The sequence below is a fragment of the Trichomycterus rosablanca genome, chromosome 18 (assembly GCF_030014385.1).
Source record: "Trichomycterus rosablanca isolate fTriRos1 chromosome 18, fTriRos1.hap1, whole genome shotgun sequence".
In the NCBI taxonomy this organism is placed as follows: domain Eukaryota; kingdom Metazoa; phylum Chordata; class Actinopteri; order Siluriformes; family Trichomycteridae; genus Trichomycterus; species Trichomycterus rosablanca.
In genome coordinates this window covers 21,835,207-21,854,662 of record NC_086005.1, presented here as the reverse complement: position 1 = coordinate 21,854,662, position 19,456 = coordinate 21,835,207, and the positions used below count along the sequence as shown (strand labels likewise).

Genomic DNA, 19,456 nt, shown 5'->3' with positions numbered 1-19,456 from the left:
AATCAGAGTTTAGTGAAAGATACATTACAAAGGCACTGAGGTTTTACTAGGGCACAGTAAGGTGCATACTAAGTGCTACATGCCCGAACACCAAGATGTACACCTCTACTGACCTAAAAGCACAAGACAAGTTTACTCCAGTATGCTTTAAACTACATAAATAAGCCCCAGACATTTTGGAATTCTGTCCTGTGAAGCAAGAGAACCTTTCTGGCCTATGGATCAGCTGTATGTCTGGAGTAGGAAGAATGAAGCATACAGTAAAGCATTACAGTGGCTTGGTGATAATCTGGAGCTGCTTTGATTCCTTTGGCACTGGAAATCTGCAGTGTGTGGAGGGTAAGATGGTTTCAATCCTAGGAGAACGTCATGCCTTCTGTGAGAAAGCTGAGGCCTGGGCATCATAGGACCTTTCAACAGGACAGTGATTCCAAACATTTGTCAAAATCCACCAAGGCTTGGTTTCAGAAGCAGTCCTGGAAGGTTCTGGAGTGGCCCTCACAGTCGCCTTACTTGTAACCCTTTAAAAATCTTTGGTTGGAATTTGAAGAAGGCAGTTAGAGCACACAACCCCAAGAATATTAGTGAACTGAAGGCCATTGCCTAGGTAATGGGGTAAGATTCATCAGGGTCACGATGGGTCTGATTTGTTGATTTGGCAAAATGCAGGAATCACTCTGAACAGGTCGCCAGCAGGGCAGACATACACACACACACACTGGGCCAATTTGTAGTAGCTCCAACTTGCCTGATTACATATCTTTGGGTTTGTGGAAGGAAACCAAAGCGCCTGAAGGAAAACCATGCAAACGCAGGGAAAACATGCAAAATAAAGCTCTATAGGCAACAAAATAAACAATTGCTTTTATTAATTGAATGCTTTTAATCACCATCTCTTTTCTTCTCTCTGTGTATTTGTCTGTGTAGGCTGTGGTTTGGAAGTTCTCCTTGTGCTGTGTGGCTTGGAGCTGGCACAGCCATGTCCACGCCACTGCATCTGCTACAACTCACCCACCACAGTCAGCTGCCAAGCACACAACTTTCGGACAGTGCCTAAGGACATCCCAGCTCATAGTGAGCGTGTCTTTCTACAGAACAACAAAATCCAACAGCTGCTTCAGGGTCAGTTTAGCCCAACCACCATTGTGTTGTGGCTCTATTCCAACAACATATCCTACATCCAGCCGACCACCTTTATGGGCTTCACCCGCCTTGAAGAGCTTGACCTCGGTGGCAACCGGTTCCTAAAATCCCTGTCTGCCGAGACATTCCAGGGCCTCGGGCGTCTCCGTGCACTCCACCTCTACCAGTGTGGCCTCCTGACCCTCCCTGCTGGCCTTTTTGATGGCCTAAACAACCTGCAGTATCTTTATTTGCAGGTAGGGGCTGGTCCAAATACAACTTCAAAAAGTTAGTATGGCGCAATTTAAGAGTTTGTGAAATTGTTCCACAGATGATTCTATCATAATTGGGTATAAACAATTGAATCAGGTTTGAATACTGCATGAGGAAACATACTTAGTATATCTCATCATCAGTATCGGTAATTAAGACTTATATTACATACATTATTAGCTATTGCTTTTATGCACAGGCTGAAAATATGCATGTGCTTATAGTAGCTAATAAGCAGGACATGCGAGTTGAACTGAAAAGCATGTCTGATATCTAAACTGTATTTAAATATCACTGAATTCTCCTTTGCAGGACAACAAGCTGGAATTTTTGGAGGATGACATGTTCATAGACCTCCTTAACCTCAGCCACCTATTTCTGCATGGCAACCGGTTGTGGAGCCTTCATCAGAACACCTTTCGTGGTCTTGGCACTCTGGATCGCTTACTGCTCCATCAAAACCGGATACAATGGATTCATCAGCTGGCCTTCCATGACCTGCGGCGCCTGACTACTCTCTACCTGTTTAACAACTCCCTCCAAGAGCTAGAGGCTGAGACCCTAGCCACGTTGCCAGCTCTTGAATACCTACGCCTTAACGACAATCCATGGGAGTGTACATGCAGAATCCTGCCACTTTGGGAATGGCTGAAGCGCTTTCGAGGCTCGACATCTTCTGTGGTTTGTGTGACTCCACCTGAATTCGCTGAGAAGGATTTGAAGCAGATGATGAAGGAAGATTTGCCGACATGCACCGGTTCTGAGCCCATGTACCACAGCAAATCCAGCCAAGGAGACTTGGAGGTATTGCCAAAGAAAGGCCATCATCACCGATCACAACTACACCATCAGTACCCTCACCTGAATTACTGGGACCAACACTTTGACACTTCATTATCCACCCCTTCTTCACCCCCAGACTCAGGATGGAACAAGAATTGCACGAGGCAACATGGCCGTAGGGGCAAAATTCAGAACGAAGCACATAACCATAAGTATTTGAACAGTAAGAAGATGGGTGGTAAACATGATCCATCCTTTACTGGTGATTTTATTAAGAGACAAAAAAATGATTGCATCTCAAGGACTTCTGTAGGTCCTCCTAGTGGGGTTCAGAGAGCTACTGACAGAGCACATTCAATTCAGGCCTATTCTCCACTTTCTTTTATCTCCCTGCTAACTCTTTTTTTGACATTTATTCAGCACTGAGGCAACACAGCTATTTTTTGTAACTCTATATGACCAACTCATGTACTTTGGCTCCAACACTATTGTCCATGTGTGCGTGTTCATGGGTGTGAGTTCTGATCGTGTGTTATCACTTGTGTTTGTGTCAGACAAAAAAGCAATTATATCTAAATTTCTGAGTCAGAAATGTAACATAAGATTTTTTATATAACTGAGCTGACTTTTATTTGTTTGAGTTCTACTTAAGACTAGTAGACTCTCACCTTGTGTTCTCTTTTTGTTGTCCTATATGCCACATATTTGATAATAAAATATGAGCAGGATATATTATGTACTCATTCTTTTTGTACAAAGCAGTGCTGGACCATCAGCGCTTTACTAAGGTCTGGATGGAAACCGTCATCTTCTGTTTGCCTATGCATACCCTAAAAGTCAATCCTCACTGAAGAATAAATTATATGGCTGTGACCCAGTAACTAAAGTGTAGGTATGCTGTTAAACTTTACAATGATAACATTAGTATAGAATTAAAGATATACATTGGCATTTAGCAAACGCTTTCACCCGGAGCAACTTAGAATTGTGACTAAATACAATGCAAGCAATTTAGGCCTTACTCGTGGGCCCGGTAATGGTGGGGCTTGAAGCAGCAGCCTTCTAGACCATTATTATTAGAATCAGAATCAGATTTATTGGCCAAGTATGTGGATACACACAAGGAATTTGGTTCCGGCTGATGGTCTCTCTTGTATAAATACAGTGTACAAGCAATGTATACATTAAACATTAAACACAAAAATACAAACTATAAGACTATATACAGTGTATCACAAAAGTGAGTACACCCCTCACATTTCTGCAGATATTTAAGTATATCTTTTCATGGGACAACACTGACAAAATGACACTTTGACACAATGAAAAGTAGTCTGTGTGCAGCTTATATAACAGTGTAAATTTATTCTTCCCTCAAAATAACTCAATATACAGCCATTAATGTCTAAACCACCGGCAACAAAAGTGAGTACACCCCTTAGTGAAAGTTCCTGAAGTGTCAATATTTTGTGTGGCCACCATTATTTCCCAGAACTGCCTTAACTCTCCTGGGCATGGAGTTTACCAGAGCTTCACAGGTTGCCACTGGAATGCTTTTCCACTCCTCCATGACGACATCACGGAGCTGGCGGATATTCGAGACTTTGCGCTCCTCCACCTTCCGCTTGAGGATGCCCCAAAGATGTTCTATTGGGTTTAGGTCTGGAGACATGCTTGGCCAGTCCATCACCTTTACCCTCAGCCTCTTCAATAAAGCAGTGGTCGTCTTAGAGGTGTGTTTGGGGTCATTATCATGCTGGAACACTGCCCTGCGAACCAGTTTCCGGAGGGAGGGGATCATGCTCTGCTTCAGTATTTCACAGTACATATTGGAGTTCATGTGTCCCTCAATGAAATGTAACTCCCCAACACCTGCTGCACTCATGCAGCCCCAGACCATGGCATTCCCACCACCATGCTTGACTGTAGGCATGACACACTTATCTTTGTACTTCTCACCTGATTGCCACCACACATGCTTGAGACCATCTGAACCAAACAAATTAATCTTGGTCTCATCAGACCATAGGACATGGTTCCAGTAATCCATGTCCTTTGTTGACATGTCTTCAGCAACTGTTTGCGGGCTTTCTTGTGTAAAGACTTCAGAAGAGGCTTCCTTCTGGGGTGACAGCCATGCAGACCAATTTGATGTAGTGTGCGGCGTATGGTCTGAGCACTGACAGGCTGACCCCCCACCTTTTCAATCTCTGCAGCAATGCTGACAGCACTCCTGCGCCTATCTTTCAAAGACAGCAGTTGGATGTGACGCTGAGCACGTGCACTCAGCTTCTTTGGACGACCAACGCGAGGTCTGTTCTGAGTGGACCCTGCTCTTTTAAAACGCTGGATGATCTTGGCCACTGTGCTGCAGCTCAGTTTCAGGGTGTTGGCAATCTTCTTGTAGCCTTGGCCATCTTCATGTAGCGCAACAATTCGTCTTTTAAGATCCTCAGAGAGTTATTTGCCATGAGGTGCCATGTTGGAACTTTCAGTGACCAGTATGAGAGAGTGTGAGAGCTGTACTACTAAATTGAACACACCTGCTCCCTATGCATACCTGAGACCTAGTAACACTAACAAATCACATGACATTTTGGAGGGAAAATGACAAGCAGTGCTCAATTTGGACATTTAGGGGTGTAGTCTCTTAGGGGTGTACTCACTTTTGTTGCCGGTGGTTTAGACATTAATGGCTGTATTTTGAGTTATTTTGAGGGAAGAATAAATGTACACTGTTATATAAGCTGCACACAGACTACTTTTCATTGTGTCAAATTTTCATTTTGTCAGTGTTGTCCCATGAAAAGATATACTTAAATATCTGCAGAAATGTGAGGGCTGTACTCACTTTTGTGATACACTGTACAGGCAATATATAGAAAATGTGTGGACGTGTACATGTATGTATGTACAGTATTCAGTGACCAATGTACTATGTATGTACATATAAGCAGAGGTACACAATATAAGGTAACATACCGATGGCAATATACAGTAATATACAGATAATGTAAGCTAGCAGCGTGTGGAATATTTATAAAATAACAGTAAAGTGCACAGCATGTAGGATGAGTACTACAGTATTTAGTCAATTGGCAGCAGGTGAATATTGTCATTTATTTATTTAGGAGGATGATGGCCTGTGGGAAGGAACTGCTCTTGAATCTGGAAGTTATGACAATACCACTGAACTATCACAGTCCATATTTGCCTATTTAACTCATAAGCTATTAAAAAATGCTGCAATATTAAAGCTAAAATCATGTGAGGGTTTGGTAGTTTAGTCCTCAGATTTTAGTTTTGAAAAATAATATTTTTAACCCGATTTAAAATGTATATTAAATATACTAAACCTGTGAGCCTTAAACAATAGAGCAACTACATTCTACATTCCCTTAGTTATGCTTAAAAGAGATGACTATCTGAAAAAGTCTTAAAACCAGTACTGTTGCTAGAAAGTTCATAAAACAAGTACAAAACTGCCAAATGTTCATGGGAGAAAACACATCAACCTTTTTCAGACAATTTGCATACCTTTTACACCACTAAGAGAAGTCCACCAACAAAAAATTTATCCAGCCAACAGCCCCCCGTAGGCAGCGTCCTGCGACCACTGATGAAGGTCTAGAAGATGACCAACTCAAACAGCAGCAATAGATGAGCGATCGTCTCTGACTTTACATCTACAAGGTGGACCAACTAGGTAGGAGTGTCTAACAGAATGGACAGTGAGTGGACACTGTGTTTAAAAACTCCAGCAGCGCTGCTGTGTCTTATCCACTAATACCAGCACAATAACACACCACCACCATGTCAGTGTCACTGCAGGGCTGAGAATGATCCACCACCCAAATAATACCTACACTGTGGTGGTCCTGTGGGGGTCCTGACCATTGAAGAACAGGGTGAAAGCAGGCTAAAAAGGTATGTAGAGAAACAGATGGACTACAGTCAGTAATTGTAGAACTACAAAGTGCTTCTATATGGTAAGTGGAGCTGATAAAATGGACAGTGAGTGTAGAAACAAGGAGGTGGTTTTAATGTTATGGCTGATCAGTGTATGTTTCCTAAAATACACACACATATCCATTGCTTCTAGCTAGTGATGTGTGATACTGCAAAATTTGGTATCGATCCGATACCAGCACCGATACTTTTTACTTATAAAAGCAGTTTGTTTACTTTCATGTAGGGGAGAGCAGTGTGTCATGATTTATGAGTAGGGCATTATTACTCTAATGAACTAAGTCTGAGGTTTTTGTTAAGAACCAATTATATAATAATAAAACATAATTCTTCCTTTTTATTGCACTTTTCTGAAATTATCCCCCCCACACACAGCTCCTCTCTCTCAGCCTCTATTCTCTCTCTCTCTCTCTCTCTCTCTCTCTCTCTGCTACATGTGTCCGGTCTCTCAGCGCCCTTAGTCACGTGACAATACGACAACAAACTGCAAGCTCAGGAGGAGTAAGGTGTGCATATAAGACACTAGCCAACTAGTTCACAGCTGAGATACTGATTAACTATTATTATGACAGATATACAATAATAACTCGTACACTGTGCAGTATTCTAACTATACGAAACACATTACAGCTGTGAGTTAATATCCAAGGTAAACAACACGGTACTTGTTAGCGTAGTCGCTAGTGTTAGCTGCTAAGCTAATTGCAGTGATTTCTGTTTCTATAAGCACTCTGTATTTATAACTCTATCATATTATTATTGTAATACAGACATTTTTGTCAGATTTCTTGTTTCTGGGTGCTTTGCTTTCTCACAACGTACCATCATGGTGTCATTTCCCTCGGGATAAGTGAAGTATCTATCACCACCAAGCGGCTAACTCGTAGTTGTGTTTGCTGGGTGAATAAATCTGTACATTTATAATAGTGACCGAATATATGCGTCCTTGTTAATTTAAAATAAAATAATAGATGCTATTCTGTTTATATTTATAAGCACAAATTCAAAAGAAAAGAACATTTATTCATCAAAACAAACACGGAATGAGACCCTCACTACGCATGCTCCGATTCACCAAGCCGACCTACGTATTAAGGTGGTTTAGTGAATTTGCTTAAGTTGCGCCAAGTACGTAATTTACACTATAATTTCCATAAAATTGCCCCTATTTCTGAATGTGCAAAGTGAAGTATTCAAAAACTTACAATCTTCTGTCAGAAATAAAAGAAGAACGAAACAATATTAATTAAATCCAAGAGAAAGTTTCAGCAGGGAGATTGATTATACGCTTGTTAGCTTTAAGTGGTATCAAGGACACAAATCAAAATCGTGGACCACCATTAAATGTGGTTTTCATTATTTGTGTTTCTGATGATAATTAGGCTACATTTCATAATGCACAGAAGCCTTTAAGTACAAATGAACCATCGTCTCGACTAAAGAACCATTGTGTTTAAGAGTGTGTGCAAATCAGGACAGTAATCAAGAAGTTATGTAAAATTTCAATATATGTTCTTTATTTGTACTTGTAAATAGACACAGACAAAAACTAAACACGCTTTGTGCAAAATAAGCAGCATGAACGATACAAACATTTACAGCTACAACCGCAACAAGGTCGCTGTTCCACCCGCTCACAACCAACTTAGTTTATCAATGCTGTTAACAGATGATCATTTATCCAAACAACAACGATCCCTGGTATCCTAGCTGAGTTTGCCTTGGTTTGGTTTCCTCTCATGTCGCGTCTGCTTCTCCAGTTTTCACTGCTTCGAGAGAATAAATAAGTAATGTTAGTGTCTCTGCTGCTACTTTCACTAAACCGCTAACAAACAATCCACCGTCACTGTGGCATGTCGGTGACGTCACCTCGCTAAACACGTGACTGACACACTTTTGAGCAACTAGTAATGAATCACTGAATCACTGAACCGACTCATCATTCATTTTAATTAATTATAATATTGCTTATTTACATTTCAATAGAATAATTTATTGCAATTCCATATATGAAAATAACAATTAGTACTCGCTATTTATGACAGTTTTGGTAATAAACGGAAATTTGACCAAATGAAGCGTTTTCAGAATGTTTGTGGTGTTTCTGCGCCATCATGTGGATCTTGAACCGTGATCAGTGAAGCAGAGCACAAATAACAGGGAGGTTTTATACCAGCTGAACCAGTTTTTAAAATAGGATTATAAATCATGCGTTTTAATAGAAACAGTTGAGAGTGCAGTGCTAAAATACTCCTACATAAATGATAAACATGTGCATTTATTATCACTTTTCTGTCTTTTTGTAAAATAAACAAAATACACAAAATTATTAAATAACAAATTCATTTTCAGTTAGAGGTTTTTCATACAATCATATACAATAATATAACAAAAATAAAGTTTCACTGCACTTCTGTGGCTTACAAAAAATAAAGTAAACAAAAGTATTACTAAAGATCTACGATGGCGTATTAGTCACTTTAAAGAATTTTTTTTTTTAAGTTTTGATTTTGAGAATAAAGTCATATAAGTTTTGATTTTGAGATTAAAGTAAAAATATTATGAGAATAAAGTCGAAATATTACGAGATTAAAGTCAAAATATTATGGCCATAGAAACTTTGTGTTAAAATCCAGGTCCAGATCCAGGTACTGAGACCCGTGCTTCTGTGAACTGACAAGCCTACGACGGCTGCACACTCTTTGGCCATAATATTTCGACTTTATTCTCATAATCATTTTGACTTTAATCTCGAAATAATTTCGACTTTATTCTCATAATAATTTGACTTTAATCTCGAAAATGAGACTTAAAAATATTTTTTTACAGTGACCCTAATACGCCATCGTAGAGAACAGATGTTTTAAACTTTAATATTCTTTATTTCATTTTTTTTACATTTACTGCCATAAAATATCCCCACACAGCTCCTCTCTCACTGCTGCATGTGTTCGGTCTCTCAGTGCCCTTAGTCACGTGACAGTACCACAACACAGCAGAGCAGGAGCAGTAAGGTGAGAGAAATGGCTGGTTTCTACTTTCTGATAGTGATGGCAGATGAAGCCTCATGAAGCCTTGATCCTTTCCATCCAATTGGTTAAAAAAGGTTCATTTCTCGAAGCTTCATGTGCACACAAACCCCCCTGCTGGTCAAAACCTTTACTGTCATTTCAACTATGTGTGATGGCCTCTTGGCTGTCTTGCAACAGTGTCAGCATGGGAATAATCACTGCCAAGAATAGAAATAAATTAATTTGATTTTGTGTGGTTCATTCATTTATTCTGTTTTTGATGTGTATAGTAATAGAAGTCTATTAATGTCAAAACACTTGTCAGTATGATTTCAGTCAATGTTTAAATAAATCCTATGTTTAAATAAATAAAAGAAATAATAAGGACATGCATGAGATGTTTATGTTAAAACTGTTGCAGTGTTTTCCAAAGATGGGGCTGTGATTGTGCTTATGAATACTGGGGTGATGGTGACTTCATTCATTGTATTTTTATTATTATTCACATGCTCCGAAGCCTCGGCACAGAATGTCCCATCACTACTTTCTGATTAAACGGGAGAAACGTGCTGAATGTAGGGGGAAAAAAAATTAAACTGAAGTATCGATAATATCGATATTTGGATCGATCCGCCCAACTCCTAGTAATAAGGTTAGAACAGCCGTGTGAATGTGTCAATACCTAGCCTAGCCAACTAGTTCACAGCTGAGATACTGATTAATAATACCCAAAAAACTCATACATCATTTACATTTTCAGCATTTAGCAGACGCCTTTATCCAAAGAGAGTATACAGCAATTGAGGGTTAAAGGCCTTGCTCAAGGGCCCAATAGCAGCCACCTGGCAGTGGTGGGATTTGAACCAGTGACCTTCTGATTATTAGTCCAGTACCTTAACCACTATAGTAGTACAAAGCATGTATAACTTTCTAATGAAATATGTGGTACAAGAATTATAACAAATATAGTACTTTCACATTATTAAGTACAGTAGTATACAAACTAGCCCTCAATTCCTCAAAGTAACTCTAGAAATGACCACCACCACTAATTGTGTAATGATTTTACATAGAGATGGGACGATCGATCGGCTATGAATCGGTATCGGCCGATTTTTAATAAAAATATGCGATCGGCCGATATTTCCTAAAAGTAGCCGATCCGATCGTGTGATATATAAAGACCATGTTAAGTTAACAGCTCAGTGGATTGATCCAGACTTTGAGCTACGAAGCGCCAACCATCACATCACCATTCATCAACCATCGTACAGAAACCATCGTGAAAGCTCTTCATGACCTAAAATAACATCATTAACGTTGTGCATCATACATACGATGTAATTTTGCTGATTGTAATATTTACTTTAAAAAGATAATTCAACCCGGTCACATCTGAGTCGATTCTATCAGCACGTTATATAAACTCCTGGTTCACTTTGGTAAATCGTGAGCGGTTCTTACTTGTGATGTAGATGAGAACAGAAAACGTTACAGAGCCAATCAGAGGCAAAAGTTTATTCATTACCAGTTTCGTACTGCGGTAAAGTTAGTTTTATATTCGACATTCGTTTAACATTCGCCATTCCGATCTATATAAATGGTTCAAAAAACACCTAACACCTACTTATTTTACGATTTGTTGCACAGATTTAAGTGTACTACATACTACAAAAATTATTTTATAGTAATTTTGAGGTTAAATGTATTTATTTCAAGAAAGATTAAAATGAAACCGCTGATCAAGCGTCAACTTCAGCTAAAGCGTTAGGGAGCGTCATCAAACTAACAGAAAAACGTAGGAAACATTTACTCTGCACTTATTACAGAGAAAAAAATCCATTAAAGTCTTGTAATGTATTCATGGATTCATGTCAATCTTTTTTTTATAAACACAAATTATTGTATCTCACAACCTACAAACCTTGTTTTATAGATGATACCTTTTATTTTATTTTAATTTATACTTAAGATCAATGAATACGTAATACTTTTATATTGGAAGTAAATAAATCTATTAAACTCTTACATGATTTAATATAATAAACCCAAACTATTTTTAATATACACATATTAATGTCCCTCACAACCTACAAACCTTCTTTTTTAAATAATACTTTTATTTTTAATTTATTTTAATTTATACTTAAGATCAATGAATACGTAATAAGTGTTTATAAGAGATACATCTATTAAACTCTTACATGATTTAATAAAAGAAACCCAAACTATTTTTAATATACACATATCAATGTCCCTCACATCCTACAAACCTTCTTTTTTAAATAATACTTTTATTCATAATTTATTTTAATTTATACTTAAGATCAATGAATACGTAATAAGTGTGTATAAGAGATAAATCTATTAAAATCTTACATCATTTAATATGATAAACCCACACTATTTTTAATATACACATATTAATGTCCCTTACAATCTACAAAAGTTATTTTATAGATACTACTTTTATTTTTAATTTTTTTAATTTATACTTAGTATCAATATACTTTTATATTGGAACTAAAGAAATCTATTAAACTCTGATAATATTTAATATAATAAACCCAAACTACTTTTTATGAGCACATGTTAATGTCCCTCACATCCTACAAAAGTAGTTTTATAGATACTGCTGTTTCTTATTTTATTTTGTAGTTAAAATTCATAGTAATAAGTCTGTAATAAGTGTGTATCAGAGATAAATCTATTACACTCTGATATGATTTAATGTAAAAACACAAACTATTTTTATTATACACATATTAATGTCCCTCACAACCTACAAAAGTTTTTTTTTAAATAATGCTTTTATTTTAAACTTATTTCAATTTAAAGTTACAATCAATATATCCGTAGTAAGTGTGTATCAGAGATAAATCTATTACACTCTGATATGAGTAAACATATTACATTCCCTCACGTAATACATACCTTGTTTTTAATCTATTAAATAAAAATTATTAAATACAAGTAATAAATACATAACTTTGTACAATGTTTTTTGGTTTGATTTCATTCCAAAGTGTGATTTCATTTAATAATGACAATCTATTTTATACACACATCAATATGTCATACTTACTAAATATCTACTACATACCTTATTACCTACAACAATTGTTTTTTAAACAAATCTTTTACTTGTACTCTATGTGATGGTCTAATTTTTTTTTTTTTAAAGAATTGCATCCCAAAGTGTAATACAACACTATTATTAAAGTTTTTGTCCCATACAACAATAGCAAAGACTGTTATGCACAGAATGAAAATATGTTAAATTTATTAAAACACGACTTATTTCAAAGTTCAAAAAAATTTTTACAACAATAAATATAGCTACACATTTTACAAAATTATATATACAAACATACTCATACAAACATTGTCTATGACAATGAACCTGATGATTGTAACATCTGTCATATATGCACACACATACACTTTTTTTTTGTGCGTAGTCTGTGTCAAGACTTTTATGAGTTTGTGTCCTTTTTTTTTTTTTCTTTACAAAGATTGCAGTGCCATTTATTGCGATTGTCGATTTGCATGCAGGAATCATGGTACCACCTTTCACAGTGATCACACTGAGTCTGAAAAGAATACACAATATAACTATATTTAAACACAAACCAGTGTCTACATACATGGTAATAAACAATTAGACACACAAAAAAACTGGTGTAACAACTTAATTTATACTTTTTACAACGCAAATCTAGAGAACTGGACTAAGAGGCATGTGAGAAAGAGGATACCAACTTGTATAGCACCTAGTCCTTGTTTCAATAAATACTTAAAAAGTTAAAAAGTACAAACCTGGAAGCTGCCTTTAGTAATTCAATTACACACAGTATTTGTGATGTAAAAAGATAAAAAAAAAAAAAACAACAACAATAACTGTTCACGTTTGTAATAAATGTAATATATCATTTAAAAGATAATGTAAAATACCCAGTTAATAAATGTGTCCACTGTCTCTGTGATTCTAGGTAGTTCCTTAAGTCCACAGGATGCACAGTATTCATCTTTTGATACTTAAAAAGAAAAAAGAAAGTACATTATAAAAAATGTAAACCAAGACAATTGTGCACTTTAGGGATGTACATTATCTCACACACACACACACACACACACAAACACACACACACATACACACATACACACATACACACAGCAACAAAAACAACCGTTATAATACTTTTGTTGTAGTGCAGTACCTGATGCAGATAGCACTGTCTGTGCAATTTTCTCCCGTAGATTCTTGATGAAGCCTTTACTGGGATCAATATTGAAGCAAACTGGAATTTCAGGAAACTGTTCTATAGTCTCTTTTGCCATCTGTTAGATTGAAATTGTAAATTTCATGTAGATGATTTTAAATATACAGTACTTTCAAAAACACTTTTAGTGTTGATAGTACCTGCATCACAAATACTCCACAACTTGTTCCATCTTTTTGAACAGTGTGCTGAATTATTCCAGGCTTCCATTTAATGTTGACCCATCCTAGTTTGCCTAGTCTATGTAGACGCATTCTGAAGTAATCTCTGCAAATATTAGGCAGTATGAGAGTCCGTTCTGACCAACAATTTATAATCATTTAAATAATAAGTAAGAAATATTTTACTGAAATTTTTGAACAGCATTTCTTGAATCTTCCATGTCATTCGCAGCAAAAGCTGGATCAATCACAAACACAACGCCCGACAGTGCATGAAGATACTGGTAAGAAGTAATGAACAGTACAGTGTTATGCAAATGTCTAAATTACTCTGGTAAAACTTTATTTTAAATAAATTTTAAAAAATATATTAAAAATGTAAAGAATTTTTAGAATCTTCTGCACCCTCAATAAAAACAGCCATTGTTTCACAGTTACTTAGTGAGCTGATATTAGTGGAACACAAGAGGCAATTTAAAATGTTGGTTTTCAGCAACCTAAGGCTGGACACCTCTTCACACAGCTAGACTCTATTTTCACAGAGTGCACTGAAATTTAAAGCTGTGAAGCATGGTGAGGGATCTGTGTGTGTGTTTAATAGAAAAGTTTTACTTTATTTGGCATTGTAATTTGTAATAGATAGCCAAAAACTCACCACAAACTTCCAGTGATTATTATCTATGTTGACAAATGACACAGCACCATCATACGCACCAAAGTTCACCTGTAATACATTGTTCCATTAATTCCTTAAACTGCTAGACTTTAATTAAAAATGCACTGACACAGTACTTTCAGTAAGTAAATTAAAACTCACATTTTTCAAACCTTGACGTGCTACCTGTTCTCTTGTTCCATGAAGAATTACACCAGTGATGTAATGATTAAGTAGAAGTAGCTGCCCAGTCTTGTTGTATTTATTGAGATTAGCTAGAATGTAGCATTCAATTGCCTAAAACAAAATGTGATTTAATCCAATTAAAAATGTTAATACAGTTGGTTAATATTGGTTGATAAAAATATTGTTTAATAAATTTCTTTATATTTAAAAACTTACTTCGCCATTCAACAGTTCGTGAGGCCGTAGTGTCACAAAGTCTGTGTGTCTCAAGGTGTAGATAAACTTTCCATCAGGGGATTTTATAACTGAAACGACAGTTTCTGTGATGGCTGTTTTCCATAGTTCCTTTACCTGTAGAAGAAAGTTTTTACTTATAATTGTAGATTTACTTAATGTGAACAAGTTATTGAGACTGAAATAGTATTACTTACTAACATACCATTTTTAAGAGATCTGTGGTTTGTGTTTCCTCAATCTTGGACTTGTGGCTGTGGACAGTCCCTCTTGCCGTTTGTTTTGGTATTGGATCCTTTTTTGGAGCATCATAGAATTTTGTTTTCCGGACAATATGTTTTGGTTCGGGTTCTGCCCTTTTAGCCCACTGCTCTTCTGTAATGACCACTTCCTTCATGGGTCTCACAGGTTTAACCAGGAGGTCTTCAGGCAGGTTGTGCGACATTATGTGTTCAATGTATCTTCCTTTGAGTGAAGAGTACATAATTCTAATAAATTCTGCAGGTCTAACATTTCTTTTTTTTAGAAGAATGGAATTCTTTACTATGCCAAACCACTTCTTAACGTGACAGTTGGTGTCCCTTGTTTCGCCAGAAGTAGGGTTGTCGTCTGTTCTTTTATCAGATGCATATCTTTTAAGATCCCCTAGCATTGTCCCACTCCACAGAGGAAAGATTCCAAGGTAATTATCCAAAAGAACTTTCAGGATTTCAGGACAATGATAGGCATTTTCCTCATCGTTTTCAGAATCCTCCATTTCCACTGAGGTTTTGACGTCTTCGTAAACCTTTCTGAATACTTTTGAGTATGGAGATCTGCCCACAATTGTCTTTGCTGACATCCTCTCAGTTTCATCATCCCAGACTTCAGGCTTATCTTCATCTATGTTATACTCAAGGAGTTGTGATTTTTCCTTGAATATAAGGGACTTGAGAATTTCAAGACTGTTCTTTACTCTTGCGTTCAGCTGCTTTGCCAACAAAACAGTACTGAAGTGCTTGAAAATCTCACAGGCTTCATCCAAAGTGACTGTATTCTGCATTCTGGCGAAAACATAAGTGGCGAAATCTTTAAGTCCCCGGTCATCAGTTTTCTTTGCAATAACAGAAACAACTGACTTTATAATGTGGGCAGAGCAAAGATGCAAAACTGTAAATGACTTTATTTCTGCCCATGTCTTGCACTTCTTGGTGATTGCATAAGTTCGATCCAGGTACACATCAATGCGCTCTCTGTTAAAAGCCAAAATAACAGCCTGCATCAAAGCCCAGCTGTAATCAGTCTCTACCTTATGAACTCTAAGGCTGGTATACTTGGACATTTTGAGTACAAACTGCATCAACCAAAATGTTAATGGTGGAACTGAGTGCTCATTTGTAAGCAGTTCACATACTGGCAGAGGAGGAGCATCTCGACCTTTTCCAGGTAAGGTAAGGGAGTAATACAGGATTCTTCGATTTTGTTTTGGTATTTTAGACACCACACCTCCTGTTGCATCCAAGTACAGCAATACAGGTGTTTTTCTTCTAAGGTGATGTACCAAGATGCTGATACCCTTTTCGGTGTAAAGGTGAACTCCAAAGGGGTTGATCTGTAAATGTTGTATGTAACCCGGTGTACTACAACAACTGGTCTCGCACTCATTCATTACTTGCTGTGTGAGGTGCAATTCCATCAGAATGTTGTCATGTATCTGGATGGATTTTCTTAATTCTGCAGCAATTGTCTTCATAATATTTTTATTGAGGCTTTGTGTTATATTTCCAGACACCAGTTCTTCTACTGGTGTTGTTCTTAGTTGTTTGTAGTACTCCTGGCTAACTCCATGAAGCACTGCTCTTCCAATTTTACCTCTATGAATGTTGCTTGCTGGCCTAAATTTAGTCTCTGTTTTTAAATGTCGAATCGGTCCATGACGTCGAACAGTTATTTTAATGCTTGTCTGAAGTGGGTTGGGCTTATTTCTCATTATAAATAAATACCGAGCTTTGCAGCATGAGAATTTGCATATGGCATGCGCTCTCATGTAGGGGGCATGCTTTTTCCTGCTGCCTGCAAGACGTAGATGTTGATATGTGAAATTAAGAGCACATGATGGGTTGTCCTTTTTAAATTTGTTATAAACAATGTGGGTCCATGGCTGTCGTAATTTATTGACACTTCCTTTTGGTGCAATTCTCCTCCACTGTTTTCGAGCAATAAAAATGAAAAATTTATTTGGGGTAGTAGGTACATTTCTATATGTGCTGCTGGATGTTTGTCTTTTTTTTTCTTTCAAGTAGTCCTCCTGTTTAATTTTTTTTCTCCTTTGCGAGATTTCATGCAAAACTGGTTCTTCAACAGAAAACACTTCCAATGAGTCACTCTTTTTTTCCTCAGATGGTTCTTCAGATGGTTCTTGTATGTCTTCTATGTGTACTACATTTTCTTCTGAAACTTCTTTTTCTGTAACTTTTTCATCATCCAACATTGCTTCTTTCAACCGGCTTTGTTCCATGACCTTCCTTTTCAAATTTCTTCGATTGTAGCTCCATGACACATGCAACCAATCCTTGTTTTTCTGTCTGTCATTTCCAAAAATGTCCACACTCAATCTTGTCCAAACAGCAGAACTGTATGAGGTGTCTTCATTTAAAATATCAACTGACAAGAATCTTTGAGCAACAGATTGTACTCCTCCAGCTAGTGTCCATAGGTCTGCTCTTGCAGCTCCTTTTCCTTTACGGTACTTCGGCATTTTTCTAATGTGAATATGACAGACAGATACAGTCATTATTACATTAATAGTGACTAAGAGGTTAAAAGTACAAAAGCATTTGCAGCATTACTATTTTGCAAATTATTTAAAATGACTAGAAATCAAACATTATAAATATATTTAAATATTAACAAATTAAGTAAAGGTATATACATATTGACACAAGTTGTAAATTAATTGGAAAGTGTGTGTGACATTTATACCAATAGGTATAATGCTTATATAAGAAGCATTATTCACTGTAAATCTTATAGCAGTGTTTGTAACAGACAAACCACATTTATTTGCTAACACAGAAAGGATAGGGTAGGGAAAAAATAAACCCACCCACACATAAACACTAAAAGACCCTGGTACACATTACCCACAATCCCCCACCAAGCAACTTAACACCTACATGTGAGCTGCAACTACGCCAATAGTGGAGGCCTTAAGTTTTCATGTTATGTACAATTAATGTGTATTTTGTTTAAAATATATTTTTAATTATTTGATTAAAACAAAATTTAAACTGTAATGCCATTTCAATTTATTAAAGAGTACATGAGTTTATATAATTTGTGGATACAAAGTATGCAACCTAGAATAATCTTTTTATTTTTTTAAATAAATAAATAAATATTACACTAAATATTTGCAATTTCATTTACATTTACAAAAAAACAACCTTTATCCTTATTCTACATAATAAAAATGCACTTGAATTTAACATTTTTGCTGACAACCGAAGCAGCCAATCCGTTTATTATTGCAGCGTTAGATTATCATTCTTGATATGAACATACAATTATGATGATTCATAGCTACTTATTCAATTGCAATTTATATTTATATTGTCAAAGTATTTATGTTATGTATTACATTTATTTATCTAATATTTATATTTTTTCTTTACTAAAAGTTTTGAGAAGGCCAAAAAATATTGCGATAGTGTAAGCTGCACCGCAAATAAAAAAAAAAATACTATAAAAAACGATTATGAACAGTAATAACACATAAATAATCGTTATCTAAATTTTACTTACCTGCAATGTACTTCTTAATAGTTAGCGAGGTTTTTTTTTTAAGATTCAGCTGTCCTTTATACTTCTGTCACCAAGTCACGCATTCCAACTCTGTGTTTACTTACAAATCATCAACATTTACTAGCACAGCGACACCTACTAGTTGAAATAAAAAAAAAACACACACTTTGAAAGTATGAAAAGCTTAACTCAAAGCGCACCCTGGTGGTTACGAAATTACTTCCCAATGCGCAAGAACAATAGTAGGAAAGTAAATGTCAATACAATAAATCTAACTAAACTTATTTGGAATGAGATTTAAACATATACACTGTACAATAGACATAAGTATGTTGATCTTTATTATGAATTTATATACGGTTTGGGTGTAGTTGAAGAACAATGATGTGTGTATGTAAATATAATTTAATATTAACTAAATATTTTCTAAATGTATATAAAACAAATGTATAACACAGGAGCTGAGGGACATTAATGTGGTGATAGTTCAGTGGTTAAGGTACTGGAATATTAAACAGAAGTTTGCCGCGTCAAGCACCGCGACCACCATGTTGCCACTGTTGGGTCCATGAGCAAGGCCCTTAACCCTCAAATGGTCATCGTGTTCAGCTCATGGTGCAAGTCGATTTAAATAAAAGCATCTGCTAAATGCTGAAAATGTAAATGTAATCATAAAACAATCTAATACATTTATTTACTCGCACAATAATTATTTTTTTAAAATTATTATAAAAGGACATTAATGTGTGTATATAAATTGTTTTTGCATAAATAAATATGATCACACAAGGTTTTAATAGATGTAATTGTATGTGCAATATCATATTCTTTAATTTTGACTAAATATTAATTAAAAACCTTTTTTTCCTCCAAACACAAGGTGAATGACATTGATATGTACAAATAAAATAAGTTTGACTTAAAGAAATCAAATTAAACAAGAGATTATTTATTTTATTTATATGTAACAAATTAATTAATAAAAAATATTTCTTT

The 19,456-nt window shown here is 36.1% G+C and overlaps 1 protein-coding gene and 2 long non-coding RNA genes across 3 annotated transcripts; 1 reads left to right on the top strand and 2 right to left on the bottom strand.

The window, feature by feature from the left end:
- The first annotated feature begins 248 nt into the window (after positions 1–248).
- LOC134332839 (reticulon-4 receptor-like 1) lies at positions 249–2,871 on the top strand. The gene is made up of 3 exons (XM_063014670.1): positions 249–339; positions 928–1,379; positions 1,708–2,871. The coding sequence occupies exons 1-3, from the start codon at positions 249–251 to the stop codon at positions 2,602–2,604; spliced, it is 1,440 nt and encodes a 479-aa protein (XP_062870740.1). The 3' UTR covers positions 2,605–2,871.
- Positions 2,872–12,503: 9,632 nt separating this feature from the next.
- On the bottom strand, positions 12,504–13,426 carry LOC134332160 (uncharacterized). Its single transcript, XR_010015221.1, has 3 exons — positions 13,379–13,426; positions 13,113–13,195; positions 12,504–12,751 (listed from the first exon to the last, which is right to left on the bottom strand). It is a non-coding gene; the product is annotated as an uncharacterized LOC134332160 (long non-coding RNA).
- A 390-nt stretch (positions 13,427–13,816) lies between these two features.
- LOC134332533 (uncharacterized) lies at positions 13,817–14,456 on the bottom strand. The gene is made up of 3 exons (XR_010015260.1): positions 14,420–14,456; positions 14,258–14,326; positions 13,817–13,883 (listed from the first exon to the last, which is right to left on the bottom strand). It is a non-coding gene; the product is annotated as an uncharacterized LOC134332533 (long non-coding RNA).
- Positions 14,457–19,456: the final 5,000 nt, after the last annotated feature.